At 38.9% G+C, this 21560-nt stretch overlaps 1 protein-coding gene across 7 annotated transcripts in view; it reads left to right on the forward strand.

Annotated features, from left to right (window-relative positions):
• The window catches only part of PRDM1 (PR/SET domain 1), a 127994-nt gene extending 110401 nt beyond the window's left edge, over positions 1-17593 (forward strand). For all 7 annotated transcript variants that reach the window (XM_045012105.1, XM_045012107.1, XM_045012102.1 and 4 more), the window contains 4 exons: positions 2009-2258; positions 12398-13476; positions 14076-14204; positions 14477-17593. In XM_045012105.1, the coding sequence (XP_044868040.1) occupies positions 2009-2258; positions 12398-13476; positions 14076-14204; positions 14477-15052 (2034 nt within the window). In that variant the 3' untranslated portion in view covers positions 15053-17593. The remainder of the gene's footprint in view (positions 1-2008; positions 2259-12397; positions 13477-14075; positions 14205-14476) is intronic.
• Positions 17594-21560: the final 3967 nt, after the last annotated feature.

Here is a 21560-nt window from a genome sequence, read left to right on the forward strand (position 1 = left end):
GCTGTAAGAAAAATGACCCCATTTTTGTGATATTTTGCTTTAATGTAAAGCTTCTTGGAAATAATATAGCAGTCTTCTAAGGGTCATTACAATTACTATTATAATCTCTTGATTCAGTACAGACACACTGCCGTAACTCAAATGAATTCCTTCCTCAGGGACTGAAACAGTCTTGCACATGCAAAGGAAGCTGTGGGAGATAACTTCCCACATGCTATAAAAGGCATCCTGATTTTGCTGGCAGGAACAGGAACATCTGCTCTGTGTGAACATAAATGTTCCATGCAAATTACACACACAGATAGGAGAAGGGGGACGTGAGGGCTGTGCAAACCTCAGAGTGACATCATTTCTTGTAACTGTACTATGAGTCAGCACATTTTTAATCTTCTTGATAATATATGGAAATCTGGTGAGATGGCAGAATAAGGTTTTGTGGGGGTGTGTATGTGACCTCACGATACTGATATTTCTTTTTTTAAAAGAAGTACAGTAAATTGTACTATCTATGGAAGGGTAACTGGAAGACCTTCAGTGTAGCTTTAGAAAGCAGCTTCCGTCTCTAGTAGAAGTGCACAGCAATGGAACCCCAAGTTCCTGGAAGTTTGCAAATCGGAGTAAACAAAGAAACTTGAAAACTCCTCTTGATAGCAGAATTCACCCGGCTCTGTTCCATTTTCTCATAACAAACACACCGCAAAATCTCTCACTAGCTTCTTTGATGAAGCCACATGTATTTCCCCCTTCTCATTTTACAGGAAGTTACTCTTAAAAGAAAGTGATTCTGGTGTTTACTGCCTGCATTAAAGGGCCAGCCTGTCTTTTTCCTTTTTTTTTTTCTCAGTTGACTCTTGCAGTTACTGTTCAAATGAAAAAGAAAGTAGTATGAACATAGAGACAGCGGTGTATTTCACTGATGAGATCAAATATATTAGGTCTGTTCTTTAGAAAGAGAGAGTTCCTGCCTCAAAGAGATTCCAATCTAAAATCCAAATGGCTCACAGTCTAAGACTAACTTTTACCCGATAACTTATTGTGAAACTCAGGCGTTCTTAAAGGGCTTATTTAATCAAGTAGTGCCTGAATTACTTATTTCCACAAATAAGTGATCTTAATTCTAAAGGACATATTTGTTGAGGTCATTAGATTTTTCAGTTAATTTTCATATTCTCTCATAACTTTGACAAATGACATCTTCACTCATTGAATTGGGTTTTTTCCTTGTGCATGTTACCAAGCAGTTTTATATGTAATTTTTTTTTTAAAAGAACATGTCTAAACATGTCTATTGAGAGGAAAAGTGACTTTCATAGACTGTCAAATGCTGGCCTCTTGCCAGCTCTTCAGTTATGGCAGGTGAAGTTCACCTTAGCCCCACCCAGCTTTTCCAGAAAAGGGCTACATTCCAAGTGTGAGCAAGTGTTACTTTAGGACTGTTGCGGGGGGAAGGGTGGGGAGGAGGAGGAGGATGTTTGCATAGTTTAAACCTTTGGGCGGAGGTGGTAGGAAACTGCAAGTACAGAAGCCATAGAAAAAAACGGAGAAAGAGACTGTGTTTGACGTAGCCTAGCTAGTCAGTCTTATACACAGGTGACTCAAAGCATTAATGCCAGCACACAGTCAAACCTGAAGTCAACAGTATCACACACTTGTTGGATCATAGCAGCAGAAAAAGACCTCTAAGGTAGACTTACTTCAGACAACTCTTCATGTTCTGTGGCTTTCATGTGTGCATATTAATAGAGCAACACATTGACTAAACATAAATGGAAAAGGTAACTGGGAGAGCGTACCTAATCTAGAGTGAGCTTTATTACTCCTGATGCTGAGAATGTCTTACTTGGAAAGGGAACACCCATTTCTCTCTTTATTTGGTTGTTTATTTGGTTGATCATGGGTTTTTTTTGTTTGTTTGTTTTGTTTTTTAAACCCCTCTTATTTACCATATGTACTCTGTGTATGTGTATACATTATAGATATATATTCATAATATTCTGCTCTCATCTAGATCTATTCCAGTGGTGAACTTCACCACTTCATTGACGGATTTAATGAGGACAAGAGCAATTGGATGCGCTATGTGAACCCAGCCCATTCTGTTCAGGAACAGAATTTGGCAGCTTGTCAGAATGGAATGAACATCTATTTCTACACTATCAAGCCCATCCCTGCCAACCAAGAACTACTTGTGTGGTATTGTCCAGACTTTGCAGAGAGACTGCACTATCCTTCCTCCAGAGAGCTGATGATGAATCTCAGTAAGTGGATTACAGTATAAACAAAGAATGCTAGTAATGTCTCTTCTGCCTATGTGATCTAATAATATGTTGTATAATTATATAGCTGAATCATCTGTTGTGTCACAGTAGGTGGTTTGGAAAGGAAAGAAGGAATTTAAAAACAGAGTTTCTTGTGCTGTTGAAATACAAACAGATTATTAAACATTTAAAGTTATTGGTTTATAATCTGAGAATTATCTGAAATCCTATATAGACAATTCCTCTTCTTCCCCCCTCCCTCCAAATAATAATTGACATTGCTGCATGCTGAGACTTCAGAAATTCCAGGTTTCATGGGTCTATTTAAAAAAAATTCTGCTGTGAAAATGTACACAAAGGGATGTCTATTTGAGTTCCAAATGGACTGTCCTTACTGTGCAAGGAACTGGACCAGGCCATGTGCATATCTTCCAAACTGTATGTTGAACTGATAGTTTTTTCTAACCTTTGTGTCTGACTTCATTTCTGATAACAACAAAACTCAATTCTGTCTCAAATCGGTTATAGTGTAATTGCTTAACATTTAATGCTAGAAAGATTTTTTTTATTTATTTATTTCCTTATGTGTCAAAATTGCTAATGGTGTGAAGATGCATTCAATTTTATTTTATTTTTTTAAAAGCTGTGTGTCCTGACATGGTTTCTGACCATCTCCAACTTTAGTCTTTTACCCCTAGATTTGGTACACTATTAGGGTCTCATCCAGAGTTAACTGAAAGCATGAGAAAGACTCCAAATGGCTTTAATCAGACCCTTAGTAGATTTAATTTTCTGTTAACCTACATAATATGCCTATGTCTAAGTAGGAGTTAGAAACAAAAATTGTAATGCATTTATTTTTATATGAAATGGGGTTCACTGCTATCTGGTGATGGAGAATGGGTTATAAAATGTCATCATTAGTTTAGAGGTGGATCAAGATAAAAATGCAGTCCCCATCTTTGTATACAGCACAGACTGGTCAGAAATTGCCAATACACTTTTCTCCTCCTTTGTACTTTCATTAATTGCTTCCCAACCCCTTAGTGATTACAAAACATATTTACTCTTTTGAAACACTAGAAATGCTTATTTAGGTACTAAGGATCTGAAGTTCCTATGTTCCTTACTCAAACAACATTAATTTGCTCACTATAACCTTATCTCAAATGTCATTTAATTAGTTACCATGCAATTTGGCCTCCTGTTATGCTGAACTGTGCAGGCCTATCCATGTGACTTGAGTGGGACATGTCAACAACATTAGAGGTTCATTGGTTCACATGTACAAGTAGTTTGCAAACACATAATTAGTCACATTTCGGAAAAAAATGGTTGCAGAGATAAATTCTCTCTCTGCTGGCTTTTTATGTTACATGTACTCCCCACTGATACAGCAAGATATTTGTAAAGTGCTGACAGATACTCTGTTGACTATTGACCAGATCACTGTGTGTGTCTGGAAGCATTCAGCATCTGTATCTTTATGAAACTATTCTGTAAAAGTAGGTGTCAGACCTGGATTGGAAGGCACTGGCTGAGTCAGGAAGTGTACTGTTGCCTAACAGTTCTGTGTACTTGAAAATAGACTACAGAGAACAATCCTATATTGGCTTGTGGATGGACATAGAGACTTCCGATTTTTGACATTCTTATAAACTCTCTATCATTTTTATTAATTATATTTAAATTAGAGATTTTCCTTGCCTTGCACATCTACAGTTTAGCAATACAGAGAAATGAGCACAAGTCTTTTAGTTTTTTTAATTGGCTTCCTTCCACTGTTAGCACTGGCCCTCCCCTGTTGAATCAAATCTTGTCCACACTCTTTCCCCCATCCCTGTGACAAGTATGTTTGGGCATGGAGGCCTACACTTAGGCAGTAAAACCTGCACAATAGGTATAGAGCTGTCATTGGAAGCTTCAACAACTTTTCTCACAAACTCTTAAAAAAAATTCCATTGGACCATAGATGTTTGTGGTCTGTTCATTGAAGGTATAATATAGCATTGCGAATGATACAGTGGTTGCTGGAACAGTTTTTGTAGTGAGGGTGCTGAAGGCAGAAACCATGTATTTGGGTTGTTGTTACTACTTCAAACCAGAGGGTGCGGCAGCACCCCAAGTTCCAGCACTGATATTTCTCCAGATTTAATATCAGAGATAGTGCTGGTATAGTAGTATCTTTAAAGCACCTGTTAGAATTAGGTGAGTTTCGCTTTCCTCTTCCCCTTCCTCAGCTGCCAGCTCTTGCAAGTTAAAATTAGCAGAGACCCACCAATATCTCCAGCCTTGCAGAGACACTTCAGTATCAGTCTCCAAGATAGGAAAAAATCTAGAAGGCCTTGTTCTGGACTGTTCGGACCCTGCACAAGCTGTAGATTTTAGACTTTCAGCATCTCCAGTGATAAAATAATCAAAGAATTTCTTCTAGTTTAACTGAAGCCCTTAATTGAAGGAAGTTATCAGAACCACCACATAGAACACACACACATAGACACACCCACTTGCCTCCATAAGGACAAATTTTTAACTTTTAAATATAACCTCTCAAGTTAGTTCATTTAGGCTCCAATTCAGGAAAGCGTAGGTATTCAGGATAGCATTTAAGCACATGCTTGATTATGTGCTTTAGTGCTTTCCTGAATCAAGCCTGAGGGCCCCGTTCTGCAAACATTTATGCACAGCGGGACTACTCATTGTAGTAAAGTTGATCATATGCATAAGTGTTTGCAAGAAGATATGAGGTGTTCGTACGATTAGGGCCCTGATTTGTCTTAGGGGGAGGAAGTATAATCTTACCATTTACATATTTCCGTCTTCCTTTTTTCTTAATCTATTGATATTGTTTTGAATCAAGATATGAGTAATAACAAAGAAAATCACCTTCAAATAGTGCCTTTATTACCCATTGTGCAATACATGTTTTAGGTGTGGTGACACATGATTTCTACATTCTGTGGACCAAGAAAATAATTTCCACTATTTCATCAAACCTACTGTACTTACTAAATAATGATTCCAAATGAATACTGACAGTCACTAATAGTCTAAAGCCTGTCATGCTTTAATATAACTGGCATAGATTCTGTGGAGCATCTCAATGTTAGAGTTGTTGAGGTTGTTTGTGGGTTTTGCTGTTGTTGTTGATGACTTCTCCCAAAATAGAATCACATTGAATCAGGACATGACTGTGATACAATGTCCTTCATTGCATCATAAGATGATGCAACAGCCTGCTGTCCTGACAAGTTTGTCCCATCAGACAAACACCGGAAGGTGGCACCCTATTTTGATAAACCCGTCTGAAAGGTTTGGGGATATAATTTGCAGACCTAACAAAAGCCTTTTTAACAGAGAAAGAAATGTTAAAAGGACACTGGCTGAGTTAAAAAGAAATCCATACCTGTGCTATGTTAACTTTGGAACAAAACGTTTTTAAAAAATCTAATCTCATTTTCATTCTTTATTCTGGCTTTTACATTTTGTACTTCTCTTTGCTTAAAACAGTTAAAATAGGCTAGTTATTTTCCCATTTGTTTATGGTCAGTTTCACTTTCTGGTTTTAATGTACTAGGACAATGCTACAATGTTTGGGTTGGCAGGAAATAGTTAACAAAATGGAATCTTAAAAAGGTCATGGAAAGATTTTATATAGGTTTTATAAAGGTTTCGTGAGAGACCTAAATTTTGGGCTAAATTTGACTTTATAGTGCCACTTTAAAATGTTGAGAATTAAGTTAAGGCTTCTTTCAAAGACCTTCCTTATGCAAAACATTTTTAAAAAAATCAAGTCACACAGTCTTGGACCCATTTAGAAAACAGATGATCAAATTATATACTTGTAAATGTTGGTCTCCATTCTCGGTTTGAGTAGAAACGTTCTTTGTTTTGCCTACTTCAGAACTTCTAGGTTCTCTTTCTACTAGCAAAGGAGGTTCTTAATTTAGATCGAAAATGTGAATCGGCACAATTAAACTTCACCACTCGAAGTGTTGAGTAGCATTTTACTCTTGAAATGACTCTACCCGCCTACAACGGTTTTTCAAGTTTTTAGAAAAAACAGATCTTTTGTTTTTATTAAATCTATCTGAAGCTACAGCTAGGAGAGGCATAAATGAGAACAAAAAAACCTTACAGCTATTCAGCGAGTTGTGAAAATAGGCCCCCAAACACACAAACTGGAGGGGGCTGAGGGGCGTTAGACATAGCCTTTCTTAAACATTGTATTAAAACTTTTGAGGAACAATAGTTTTGCCTCTGTCTCATACTGTTCTAAGGCCTGATCCAATATCCATTGAAGTAGGTTGGAGTCTTTCCACTGATTTCAGTGGGAGCTAGCTCAGGCCCCTGTGAGAGGAGCATCTTTTTGTCAGTTCAGTAACTTAATGATGCAGTCCTATGGTTCCTGTTTGTCACAAACCTATCAATTATTTTGTCTCGGACCAGAGCTCTGGATAGATGTGTGATAGCGTATGTGTACAATAGGTGTTATCACCAATGCTTAAAGGAAAAAAATCCACTGTGGTAAAGAATAATTCAATTTATGGGTACTTTCAAGAATAAAAATTACAAACCTCCAAATGAACTTCAACCCCGGTTTCAATCCAGCTTGCCCAGTATGACATACGAGCCTTTCTGTAGGGGAATACTACCAACCACCTGACCAGGCTGGTGATAGCGACTGTGAAATGCTCAGGGAGATTAGAGAGGCTATAAATCAATAATAATGGAGGATTTCAACTATCCCCCTATTGACTGGGTACACGTCGCCTCAGGACAGGATGCAGAGATCAAGTTTATTGACATCTTAAATGACTGCTTCTTGGAGCAGCTAGTCCTGGAACCCACAAGAGGAGAGGCAATTCTTGATTTAGTCCTAAGTGGTGCACAGGATCTGGCCCAAGAGGTGAATATAGCTGAACTGCTTGGTAATAGTAACCATAACAGAATAAAATTTTAAATGGGGGATGGGGGGGGGAGAGGAAACACACCAAAGCAGCCCAGCCTGGTACCATTTAATTTCAGAAGGGCAAACACACAAGAAAGAGGAAGTTAGGTAAACAGAAATTAAGAGGTACAGCGCCAAAAGTGAAATCCCTGCAAGCTGCACGGAAACTTTTTAAAGACATCTTAATAGAGACTCAATTTAAATGTAAACCTCAAATTAAAAAACCTAGTAAGAGGACTCAAAAAACGCCACCATGGCTAAACAACAAAGTAAAAGAAGCCGTTAGAGGCAAAAAAGCATCTTTAAAAAGTGGAAGTTAAATCCTACTGGGAAAATAAAAAGGAGCATAAACTCTGGCAAGTGACATGTAAAAATATAATTAGGAAGGCCAAAAAAGAATTTGAAGAACAGCTAGCTAAAGACTCAAAAAGTAACAGCAAAAATTTTGTTTGGAGTACATCAGAAGCAGGAAGCCTGCTAAACAACCAGTGTGGCCTCTGCACGATAGAGATGCTATAGGAGCACTCAAGAATAATAAGGCCATTGCAGAGAAACTAAATGAATTCTTTGCATCGGTCTTCACAGCAGAGGATGTGAGGGAGATTCCCAAACCTTAGCCATTTTTTTTTAAGGTGACAAATCTCTGGAACTGTCCCAGATTGAGGTGTCATTAGAGGAGGTTTTGGAACAAACTGATAAGTTAAATAGTAATAAATTACCAGGACCAGATGGTATTTACCCAAGAGTTCTGAAGGAACTCAAATATGAAATTGTAGAACTACTAACTGCGGAATATAATCTATCATTTAAATCAGCTTCTGTATCAGATGACTAGAGGATACCTAACATGATGTCAATTTTAAAAAAAGATTCCAGAGGTGTTCTCGGCAATTACAGGCTGGTAAGCCTAACATCAGTATCAGGAAAATTGCTTGAAACTGTAGTATAGAACAGAATTATCTGACACATAGATGAACACGATTTGTTGGGGAAGAGTCAACATGGTTTTTGTGAAGGGAAATCATGCCTCATCAATCTATTAGAATTCTTAAGTAAAGTAAGTTGTCATGGGATAAGAGTGAAGGTCCACTTGGATCAGTAACTGGTTAAAAGATAGGAAACAAAGGGTAGGAATAAATGTTCAGTTTTCAGAATGGAGAGAGGTAAATAGTGGTGTCTCTCAGGGGTCTGTTCTGGGACCAGTACTGTTCAACATATCCACAAATGATCTGGAAAAAGGAGTAAAAAGTGAGGTGGCAAAATTTGCAGATGATACAAAACTTCTCAAGATAGTTAAATCCAAAGCAGACTGTGAAGAGTAACAAAGATCTCACAAAACCGGGTGATGGGACAACAAAATAGCAGATGAAATTCAGTGTTGATAAATGCAAAGTAATGCACATTGGAAAACATAATCCCAACTATACATATAAAATGATGGGGTTTAAATTAGCTGTTACCACTCAAGAGAGAGATCTTGGAGTCATTGTGGACAGTTCTTTGAAAACATCCACTCAATGTGCAGCGACAGTCAAAAAAAAACCCTAACAAAATGTTGGGAATCATCAAGAAAGGGATAGATAATAAGACAGAAAATATCATATTGCCTCTATATAAATCCATGGTACGCCCACTCTTGAATAGTGCATGCAGATGTGGTCGCCCCATCTCAAAAAAAAAAAATTGGAATTGGAAAAGGTACACAAAAGGACAACAAAAATGATTAGGGGTATGGAATGGCTGCCATATGAGGAGAGATACTGGGACTTTTCAGCTTGGAAAAGAGATGACTAAGGGGAGATATGATAGAGGTCTATAAAATCATGACTGGCGTGGAGAAAGTAAATAAGGAAGTGTTATTTACTCCTTCTCATAACACAAGAACTAGGGGTCACCAAATGAAATTAATAGGCAGGAGGTTTAAAACAAACAAAAGGAAATATATTTTCACACAACGCACAGTCAACCCATGGAACTTGTTGCCTGAGGATGTTGTGAAGGAAAATACTTTAACAGAGTTCAAAAAAGAACTAGATAGATTCATGGAAGATAGGTCCATCAATGGCTAGTAGCCAGGAAGGGCAGGGATGCAAAGCCATGCTCTGAAGTGTCCCTAGCCTCAGTTTGCCAGAAGCTGGGAATGGATGACAGGGGATGGATCACTTGACGATTACCAGTTTTGTTAATTCCCTCTGAATCACCTGGCACTGGTCACTGTCTGAATGGGTTAGATGGACCATTAGTGTGATTCTGTATGGCCATTTTTATGTAGTTCCCTACATTACACTCATTTTACACTCTACTGATATACTTATTTATGTGTTTCATCTGTCCGATATCTCCCACTGCAGAGGTATGTTCAGGTGAGATTAGCATATACAAGGAGAAAAGGCAAATAAGAATTTGAGAGAAAGGCAACATGCAAATTCAAGAGGTCTGGCATGATTATACTTAAAAATACTCCTTAAATAGTTGAGGCTTCTGTCTACACACTGAAATTAGTAGGAGGGAAAGTATTATTGAGATCCCTGAAGGGAAATGGCAATTAAGTTCAATCTGTCAAGTGACAATGTTGGACTATTGTGCAAAGAAAATTACATTCCCTGAATAGTCTTTCTTGTAGCTCACTCCTACACATAACAAACGTACCTTACACACCCTAATTTTTTAATCTCATCACACAGGAAGATTCAGTCCTTCAGCTGAGACAGTCTGGGTTCCTATGTCATTTTTCCAGCAGGGCTGTCTCTTCTTCTTCCTCTACCTTTTTTCTTTAAAAAACAGAAGTGACAACTTTAACTTCCTGCTTGACAGGCCTTACTGATATGGGCCTGATAAGCTGATATTTATTTTTTGTCTAGTGTCTTCACAAGCCCTTCTCCTTTACCAGCTTTCAATAACCTCTGATCAGTATCTTTTCTGATAGTGTCACTCTGAATGTTTGCTCTGTGCTGCTGGCTCAGCAAGGAGCAACTGATAATAAGACAGAGATAACATCTCCTAGAACTCCACTAGGGAGACATGGGAGCTCTTGAACCCAGCAAACTAATATATTGATATTAAGACTTAACATTCTGGTGGGGCGGGGGGAGGTTATATAACTGATCACTAGTTCACCAAGACAGACAACATTTCAAGTAAAACAGATTTTGTGACTTTAAAAATAAATAAATAAAGCTGTCTCTAGATCATTATTTTCTTTCTCCTATTTTAGTAGGATGACTGATATTTTACAGGGATAAGCCAGGCTCTTAGTTGCCTGAGGCATTTGTTGGCCAAGGAGAAAAAGGAAAATTCATGCTGTTATGAAAAGCGGCCTGGGCTGTTAAAAGTCCTCACATAATAATTTTTTTTTTTTTTTAAGGGTCTCATCAAAGATCCACTAACTCTCTCACAACTACAAGGTACACCTTTAAAGAGTGAAGTGTTGAGAGTTCCTTGTTTATTATATTATTATTATTAAGGAAGTTGAGACCTTGAATAATTATACTGGTATCTAGAAAGGCAATTGGGAAGTAGGTTGATCGTAAAGTACTCTCTGTACTTCTGTTTGTGTTTTCTAGATAGTATTCCAATTTAAAGCATTTGATGCTTAAGCATATGGACATCTGTATACTTTCAATAAATTATTAAGGTATAAAAGCTGCTCATATTTTTGACTTGTCATTGAAAACCACATTTGTGCCTGATGCTAGTCTCTTGCCTCTTGATGAAGATTCAGCTTTGAGAGTTAATTGTTCTAAATGCAATAAGACTTTGAAAGGTCCTTTTTTTTAACCCCAGTATTTTTAAGTAAAGGATCATTTTTTGCCTCACAGTGTAATACTGCAAATTACAGATTCACTGAATGATGCTCAGTGTTCAGACAACAAACCTATGACAAAAGGGGCAATGCTTACTGGCTCTTAGTATATTGTCTATTGGTTTTAGCTGATCCACCAAAAATAAGTAAAGTTTTTTTTACTGACCAGATCAGTGAAGAAAAAAGTCAATAAGTAGAAACTTTGCAATACTATCAAATAGCACTGCTTCCTAGTGTCAATTGATAGCAGTTTACCATTGGATATGCAAAAACATAGACACAAACAGTTGTGAATATATTCTCATTATTATTTGTATTACCATAGTACCTAGTAGCTTTAGTCATGATTGTATAAAGCTTCTCTTATGGTTTATCCTGTAATAAAACATCTTACAACAATCACTGTATGGTTATATAACTACTAACTTTAGGAGATTAGCTAAAGCCAAGTTCTTTCTGCTAAAGATATCTTTTATGGTAACTTTTATATATCATATGTCTGGAAAGGTATAAAGAGATTCTAAGAGTAGATAACCTAAAATGGCTGTTCCAAACAGATTTAAATGGACACTAGCAAGTATTTTGTTTCAAAATGTAGATTTCAAGAGGGGAAAAAAATTGACTTAGGCTGGAGCCATGAATCTTGCTTTCCTTTGCTCTACTTTGGTGTAGTCTTTATAAAGTACAGCTGGAAGTAAAGGAGTTTTGCACACACTGAATGCCATAGAAAATCTGCAGTAAATAGCCTGCTTTGTTGTAGATGTTACTAGGCAGTATATTGAATGACTAATGGTCTGTTTACTGAGGTAGAATACCTTCTTTCATCCTAGCCAGTCCCATATTTTTTGGTACTGTAAGTAATTGAACTGGCTGGTGAAGTGGCTGTTGTGGTTTGGCAAAGGTTGATTTGCCATGTCTTGCTATTCCAAGGGGAAGCGTTTCTGAGAGCTCAAGCTCTCCAAAGGCTTTCTGTTAAATCTGTAATAACAAATGCTTGTTTATCCCAGTTATTAGAAATCTATTGTACGAATTTATAGTGGATCTACTCAAATTCATGTGGAGGGGGGATAAATCAGTTTGAACATTGACAACTGCCACTCTCAGAACAAATCATCATCAGACTGCTCTAGCTATGTGTATACTTGTGGAATCCCTTATATTAACAGTGTATATCTGTCCTGCTTTTTGTTAACTCTTTGCATCCCAAAGTAGTCCTCCTTTGCACAGAAGCTAACTTTTTGGATGAGTTAAAAGATTGTACTGACAAGAGTCATCTGTTCTTCTGACCTTCTGATTAAGCTTGTAGAGGTAGATTGTACTTAAAAATGAGGAATGTTGTTCCATAATGACTTGTTAAATAATCATTGCCTTGTCTTTGTCTTTCAGCACAAGGCCACGTTAATCCAAAGCAGCAAAGCACTGATAAAAATGAGCTTTATCAGAAAAGTATCCCAAAGAGAGAGCATAGTGTGAAAGAAATCCTGAAAACTGAACCCAACCATTCAAAAGGAAAGGACTTATTCCAGACTAACATTTCACCAATTACTCCAGAAAAACACTTCGATGACTTGAGAAAAAACTATAGCCCAGAAAGGTCTTTCTTTCCTCGTGTTGTCTATCCAATCCGACCTCACATTCCAGAAGATTATTTGAAAACTTCCCTAGTTTATGGGATGGAAAGACCTAGCTACATTACTCACTCACCCATCCAGTCTTCTACCACACCAAGTCCTTCAGCAAGGAGCAGCCCAGACCAAAGCTTAAAAAGCTCAAGCCCTCACAGCAGTCCGGGGGTTACAGTTTCACCTCTGGCACCTACTTCTCAAGAACATAGAGAATCTCACCCATACTTGAATGGACCCTATGGTTCAGAAGGATTGGGGTCTTATCCTGGATATGCACCTCCTAGCCATCTCTCACCATTTTTATCCTCTTATAATTCCCACTTCCAAAAATTCCTGTTATCGCCGTACAGTATGAGCTGTAATAATCTGAGCGCTTTGAACAGTATCAATGGCATCAACAATTTCAATCTGTTCCCAAGGATGTATCCTCTCTATAGCAACCTACTCAACGGAGGAAGCCTTTCCCATCACATGCTGAACCCAGCTCCTCTGCCAAGTTCATTGCCACAACCCGATCATCCAAGAGACTTTCTCATACCAGCACCTAACAGTGCCTTTTCCATCACAAGCGCTGCTGCCAGCATGAAAGACAAACCATGCAGCCCCACCAGTGGGTCCCCCACAGCTGGCACAGCAGCCACTTCAGAACACATAATGCAACCTAAACCTACCTCAGCAGTATTGGCTGCCACCAGTGAAGAAGCCATGAATCTCATTAAAAGTAAGAGGAATGTGACTGGTTACAAAACCCTTCCATATCCACTGAAGAAGCAGAATGGGAAGATCAAGTATGAATGCAATGTTTGCTCCAAGACCTTTGGCCAGCTCTCCAATCTGAAGGTAGGCATTAAGGCAACAGCCTAATTACACCTCTACCCCGATATAACACTGTCCTTGGGAGCCAAAAAATCTTACCGTGTTTAGGTGAAACCGCGTTATATCAAACTTGCTTTGATCCGCCGGAGTGCACCGCCCCTCCACCCCCCCGGAGCGCTGCTTTACCACATTATATTATATTATATCCAAATTCGTGTTATATTGGGTTGCGTTATCTGGGGGTAGAGATGTATAATGAAAACATTCCCATCTTTAACAAAATATATTACATTTTCATCATGGTTGGAAAGCTTATATTTTTTTTACCTGAAACTTACCAAGCACCCATGCTTTCCTCCTTTGAAGAGACAACCAATTCATCTAGGTTTCATGCTATACTTATCACCATGGTATCATGGTAGTAAACGTGATGGTTTTCATTTAAATATATTTATTTTTTTAACATTGAAGTGGCCTAAAAAAAGTAACTTGATGTTTTCCATGCAATGTTTTCTGCCTGTGGGATGCTGCTAGTAACTTTGCAAATGTTTGCGGGTTTTTGTTTTTAAAGTACTATGTTTGTAGTTACTGGAAACTACAGTAAATATTTTGTTTCTCATTAGGTCCACCTCAGAGTACATAGCGGAGAGAGACCATTCAAATGTCAGACTTGCAATAAAGGGTTCACTCAGCTGGCTCATCTCCAGAAGCACTATCTGGTACACACAGGAGAAAAGCCTCATGAGTGTCAGGTATGTAGTGTTCCATGCACGGCGAGATCATCAGCTTCACTTTTTGCCTGCTACAGCATCTGCCAGACAAGCTGTAGGCCAAATGCTACTCAACAAGATTAAAAAGTTAATTTGGGGGTGTTTGTTTTAAATGTGAAAGTCTAAAGATGCAGTGGTGGCAAGCGGCTTTTTCAACACACCAGGCTTTCTTATTTACCTGCAATTACAAACAAACAAAAACAACCCTCCCACTCACTCACTGTTGTTTTTTTTCCTGTTGCCTCCAAAATTAGGTTTGCCATAAACGATTCAGCAGCACTAGCAATCTAAAGACCCATCTGCGACTCCACTCTGGAGAAAAGCCTTATCAGTGCAAGCTCTGCCCTGCTAAATTCACCCAGTTTGTGCACCTGAAGCTGCACAAGCGTCTCCATACTAGGGAACGGCCACACAAGTGTGTCCACTGCCACAAGAGCTATATTCACCTCTGCAGCCTCAAAGTCCATCTGAAAGGCAATTGCCCTGTAGCCCCTGCCACTGGCCTCTCAATGGAGGACCTGAATCGTATCAATGAAGAGATTGAGAAGTTCGACATCAGTGACAGCGCTGACAGGTTGGAAGATGTGGAGGACAATATCGATATGGCATCTGTTGTCGAAAAAGAAATACTGACCATGCTCAGAAGAGAGATAGAAGGAGCTAGTCTTAAAGTATCTTTGCAGAGGAACATGGGAAATGGACTTATCTCCTCAGGATGTAACCTTTACGAATCTTCAGACATGTCAATTATGAAGTTGCCTCATGGTCATCCACTACCTCTGTTACCTATAAAGGTCAAGAAAGAAACAGTTGAACCAATGGACCCTTAAGACCTTTCCCCCCACCCCCCAAAGAAGTGATTTTTATTTATGACTTGGCGAGTCAGGGTGCCTGTAGCAATTGCTTGTACATAGTTTCTATGCTGCAAAGCAATCTTGGCTTACAGTAGTTTCCCTCGTCCTCCAGTTGAAAGAAGGAACTCCAAAGTTACTGTATTCTCAGGGCATGAAAAGAGGCAAGGACTATGTATTGCCTCCCCACTTACTAAAAGACAAGCATCAATCCATAATTATCTTTTCAATGACAGTACTTAATAATTTATTATGCAATTTACCATTCTAAAAGCAATAATTAGCAAACGTTTACAATGACCAGAAAATTCGTTGTAATTTTGAATATAAATCTTTATATTTTTGTCTTGTGGCCATTCTTTGTAGATAATTTTTTTTTCTCTGCACATCTGTTTTAAAAACCTAAGATTAGGGGGGAAAACATTACTTCAGTAAATGTGTCTATGTACCAGTGTTTTCGAAAATGAGGTTTTTTTATTGCCAAAGGTGGGTATTTGACATGTTGCATGGTTTGAAAAGTGCTGTGTACTTTCATGGAGCAGGTAGATGTGCAAAATCATCCCCCCCAACCCCCCCCCCTCCCCAAAATGTGACTAGCAGTAAACCGGGGAAAGAATACCATACCTGCCTATCTGTGAGTTGGAGAGAGATTCTTCTACCTGCAGCACTACTCATAACAGATGTGGAATAACAAATACCCAGCCTCGCATAAATAATACAACAGACAGGCTTTTAGAAAACAATAGCAGACACGTTACATTCTGTGACTTTGTAACCCAAAGCAATGCATGAATGTGAAAAAGTGGCTGTTTTTAAAAATGACTATTAAACTTTTTGCAAAAGCAGTTTAAAAGTCAAACATATAGATATCCCAAATGTGCTGCCTACAAGGAGCATTTGGCTGAGATTTTATTGCCAGTCTTCTGGGGATCAAAAGATGGTCAGATTCCTTGAGAAATAAGGTTTTTTTGTTTTTATTTCCCTCCTACTTTCCTTAGGCAGAAGGAGATAATGAAGTCCTTTCCTGGCACCTTTTTTTTTTGCTTCCTGTACGATTCAGAGTTTCCTCAGTATTTGTGTTTGTACATTTTGTGGTTAATTTAATTAAAGATGAAAAGGGCATTGGCAAAGTTGTTGAACAACAATTACCTCATTGCGTGTGTCCAGTGGTGCAGAAAATGCTGTTTTATCTAATGCTTTGCTACTTTAGAGAAGAAACCAAATGTTCACAGAAAAGATAGAATGCACGTTCTCTTATCTTTTTGTTTTGCTAAGCCCAAAGATATCATGTTGGCATTGGAGGTGTAGCAAAGAACACATGTATATTTATAGATATATTTATGTCACTATACCATATATGTATATAGATATATATTTATACCACTTAAGTTGTGAGCCAAACCATGTAATAAAACCTATTTTTCATCTAAGTGTGAAGATCAAATGTTATCCAACTTCGCATATCATCTGATGACCCCAACATCAGAATGCTGCGTTAGGCATTTATCACTTGCTAGTACACATGCACAGTTGCTCATTTGGGGCCTGATCTTGCCAAACACTTACATTAATAACTTTACTGATGTGCAGTCTCACAGAATTCAGTGGGATTATACACTTCGTAGTGTTTGCAGGACTGGGTCTTGGATCTCCTCATATCTTTGTTGGATTGCTGGTTTTTTTGAATAACCAAACAACAAGAAAAAATTAACTGAACCCCCCCCCCCTGAAAATAAACCAAAAGAAATCAAAATCTCAACCATGTATGGTATAAATATAATACACAATGATGAAGAGTGGAATGAACTATTTAAAGTAATTTGCGTTATTTAGGATGACCCTAACGTCTCATTTTTCTCTGCCCCGTAAGAGTGATATGGTCACATGCAACTTGCAGAAAAATAAATAGCATTATTACACCCTATACCACTGTATCTTTCTATCTACTATTCTTATAAATTAGAGATTTAAATAGACCACTTCATAAAGCCAGGGTTTAGGGATTTTTTTAAAAAAATGTCATTCTAATGCCTTCTACTAATAAATAAATAAACCCCAAACCTAAGAAAATCCAAGGAAGTCTCTAAATATAGCTTTTGAAGGATTACAGTTGTACGTTCATTACATTTCTGTTCCTGTAAATCGTGAGGCTGACATCTTTTAATGTAGCAATGGTTCTCAAAAATAGTACTTAACTGTAGGAAAAACCAAAGTATCACTACTGTCACTGGGCACACACTTCTCCTTTTATTTGCCTGTAGTGCTTTCTTTGTATTTGTTACAAATTTTACAAAGATTTATGTGCATCAGCTTTAAGAATTGTTACCCCTCTTTACTGTTTTTTCCACTTCCCTTAGAACTTTTACATGTGAATGTAGCAACAATCAACAGTGTTTTTTCTCTTTTAAGAAAGACTCTGACCAAAGTTAACAAGCTTTTTACTTTGCTAGAACAACAAACTATCTTATGTTTACGTACTGGTTTACATCGTTATTTATGTGCGAATTGTCAAAATGTAAATTAAATATAAATATTCATTGCTTTATTAATGCTTCACTTGTCTTCGATGTCTTACACTGTCTGCGCACGCAACTGATTTTCAGACTACATTCCCACCCTTAGCCACAAACACGTTGCATACTGACAACTACCATGTCATGAATAATACTGACTTCTGCCTTTTGTGAGAGTTTGTTTCTTTCTATAATTCAAATGCAACATATAACAATGCTAGGGTTGAGTATAGTATTTTCTTGACTAAATTACTCTCTTGGTTTTTAGCCTATAACACTTTCTTTCTTTTCTTTAGAATGTCACAAGTTATGATAAAAGCATTTTTACAATATCTGCCTTTCGGAGACATGACCAGGGTTTTAATATTACATTTTTTTCCAAATGCTTATCATTTCTGGCCTGAAACTGTAACCACTGGGACCACAAAGAGACAATCATAATGTTAGCATGAGACCACTTAATCCTGTATTAACATGGTGGGAACTACATTCAAAACAAATGCGGATCTCACTAAATAGATGCTCTTATGAGCTAATTCTAGAAAAAGTTTGAGCTCACTCAGCCAAAACTGAATAACAGCATGGAGATCCTTCACAAAGTTAATTCCATGTTTGCTACTTCCATCATCCACTACTAGATCTAAAACAGAATAGGCCATGTGGCGCCCTTTCTTACCTGAACGTTAAAGAAATAATGTTCCTTACACTCAACACTATATGATGTTTTTAAAGTATTTCACTGTCCTCTTTAAATTCATTTAAACATCTGTCTCAAGAATTTGAAATATTGCCAACAGCGAACTGTGGAGTTAAGAAAACCAGAACACTGTTGTCATAAATGTGCCAAATGGTGCATGTTATACTCTTTTATTCTACAGAGCAATTGCTGTAATATTTTTTTTAAAGTAGGATAACCATTACCACCATAAATCATAGTTCATTACTTGGCAAGGCATTGCTTTGTGTGGGAGAGTTATGTCCTGGGGACACTGGTAAGCTTTAGAAGATGTTTAATAAACCACATTACATAAAAAGACAATGCACATTATACCTCGCAGCCTCATTAGCCTGAAGTCAGCAGCTGTTGCATTTGGTTTTGGTGAAACTGAAGCTAGTTAGCAGGCATTAAAGAGAGCATATTGTGACCAGAAATACAGCGGGCTTTAAAGAAAAAGGAAAAAAAAGGGAAAAAAATTATTAACAGTGTAAGAAACAAACTGTGCAGGTAACAGATATTTTTTCCTTCCTCTTGCTTCATAGGGACCCAATTGTGTGAGGTATTTGGTGCTTCCTAGCAAAATGCTAAGTACCTGCAACTCCCACTAAAGAAGTGGGCGGCTTGTTTACTGTGCATTCTCAGTTAAAGTCCTTACAGAAGGCTTAATTTGAAATTCAATTTTAAATATTCTAGAGGAAAAAAACTCTGATTTCCAATGGTTTTGCCAGCTGCTCTTGGGTTAACACCACCAAAGAACATAGGCATTGCAACCTGGGAGAGGAGAAACCCATGTTCAAAGGCCTGCTCCATATCAAGCAGAGGAAAAAATTGAACCAGGGTCTCCCGCATCTGAGGTAATTAACCAAGCTACTGGGTTAAAGGCTATAAGGGAGGAAGCCACCTTCTCCTTCTGTGTGTGGAGTTAAGCTTGCTCTGAGCACACCCACTAGATCATGCCCTGTAGGCAAGGTAGTTGGAGGGGCTGCTGGGGCTAAGCAGTAAGGCAGGCTCTGAGCTGCTGGGTAGAAGCAGGACTGAGGCAGCTGTGCACATATCCAGCCACTAAAACATAGGTGCTTACGGACCCTGATGGCAAAAATTTAGATCCCAAGGTGCTTCAGGGACCTACAGTTAGGCAGCAGTTGAACAGCGATTTTAAGGGTCTCAGACATGCCTAAATGTTAGATTTAGGCGCCTAACTCCATAATGCTTAACACAAGAGCAAACTATATCTAAGATCAATCTAAATAAAGCCTTAAAAAGTATTTTCCATCACTACTGAGTTGTAGAGACTTGTAGCTTATGGCTAGACTCTAGGACAGAAATGAATTCATCCTTTACTGCTGGCAATGCTGAACTAGAGAAAAGGAAAGAGTGACCCCATGAGTTCTCATTAGGCTATAAAGCCTTTCAGGTGTAGATAACTAGTTTGAAGTCAGTGAGCCACCATGCAGATATAGGGGGTCCACTGGCACAGTGCTCATTCTAGGATTGGGGCCTAAGACTTGTCATTCAGCAGCATTAAAGTGGAAAATGTTTTTTTTTAATGTATATAAAACTATCTAATTCTTGTTAGCCATGAAACACTCAGCTCAGTACTGCATATGATTAACCAGAATGGAGGCATTAAGGTAAAGTGTGTCCCTATAACTTGCTAGACTGCTTTAAAAAAATTGAAAACATAATCATGGAGCAAGACAATACATTGGTATAATTTATTTAGAATGGCAAAAGAATTTTAATAAAATAATTATAATTCAAAGCACAAGAGACAATGAGGGAAATACAACTGTGCTGTGATAAGGTCTAGTGACGGCTCTGAAAATGATTAGGAGATGGGGAAAATATAAAGAATGATTGGCTAATTCTCAATGTGGAAAGAAGGGAGGGGTGAGGTTCAATATTTTACAACTTGCAAGATCAGTGAATTGCTAAGTAGCAATATACAGCAGTGACACGGTTCTAACTGAAGGCTGTGAGGAACTCCAGCTCAGTGGTTCTCAAAGCTTGTTCAGGGAAAGCCCCTGGTGGGCCGGGCCGGTTTGTTTACCTGCTGCGTCCACAGGTTCGGCTGATCGCGGTTCCCACTGGCCACACTGCTTCCCGCAGCCCCCATTGGCCTGGAACAGCGAACCACGGCCAGTGGGAACCGCGATCGGCCGAACCTGCAGCTGCAGCAGGTAAACAAACTGGCCCAACCCACCAGGGGCTTTCCCTGAACAAGCAGTGGCCTGGCTTTGAGAACCACTGCTCTAGAAGATCCTAAATACCCAGGAAATTGAGTAACTCAAAAACAGGTGAAGGGGGGAGGGATAGCTCAGTGGTTTGAGCATTGGCCTGCTAAACCCAGAGTTATGAGCTCAATCCTTGAGGGAGCTGTTATGTCCTAGGGGCAGCCGGTGTAGGAAGCAATCACTTGAGGCCAGAGAGCAGACAGCTAACCAAAACCTCCATTTTATTTACAGAAACAGAGAGCTCACTCAGCCGGTTGAAACCGGCTGAGCTATCCCTTAATAGTCTAACTCAGTTGCCATAGTAACAAAACCCATGACAACCAAATACACAACAGGAGCCACTTAGGGATCTGGGGCAAAAATCAGTACTTGGTCCTGCTAGTGAAGGCAGAGGGCTGGACTTGATGACCTTTTGGGGTCCCTTCCAGCTCTATGAGATAATAAAAAATAGGTATATCTCCATATATTATTATTATCATCAATATAGCAGGGTTTGGCTGCACACAGCTCGCCAGGGTAAGCACCCTGGCAGGCCAGGCCAGTTTGAAGCAGCATGGGCTGAGGAATGTGCTGGCCGCAGCTTCCTGCCACCCCCATTGGCCTGGAGCAGCGAACTGCTGCCAGTGGGATCCACAATCGGCCAAACCTGCTGACGCGGCAGGTAAACAAACTGGCCCGGCCTGCCAGGGTGTTTACCCTGGCGAGCTGCATGCCAGAGGTTGCCAACCCCTGCAATATAGGCAAGTGCAAGGAAATGTACACTGGAAGAAGGAACAAGTCACAGCTGGCCTCACCTCCCCTAGGCTGAAGACCACTTGCTCTGTCTATGCCATCCTTTGCTGTGAGCTGCCATGCTTGATTCGAAAGCCAGTAGATTCATAGACTCTAGGACTGGAAGGGACCTCGAGAAGTCATCGAGTCCAGTCCCCTGCCCTCATGGCAGGACCAAATACTGTCTAGACCATCCCTGATAGACATTTATCTAACCTACTCTTAAATATCTCCAGAGATGGTGCTTCCAC

The sequence above is a fragment of the Mauremys mutica genome, chromosome 3 (assembly GCF_020497125.1).
Source record: "Mauremys mutica isolate MM-2020 ecotype Southern chromosome 3, ASM2049712v1, whole genome shotgun sequence".
NCBI classification, from domain to species: domain Eukaryota; kingdom Metazoa; phylum Chordata; order Testudines; family Geoemydidae; genus Mauremys; species Mauremys mutica.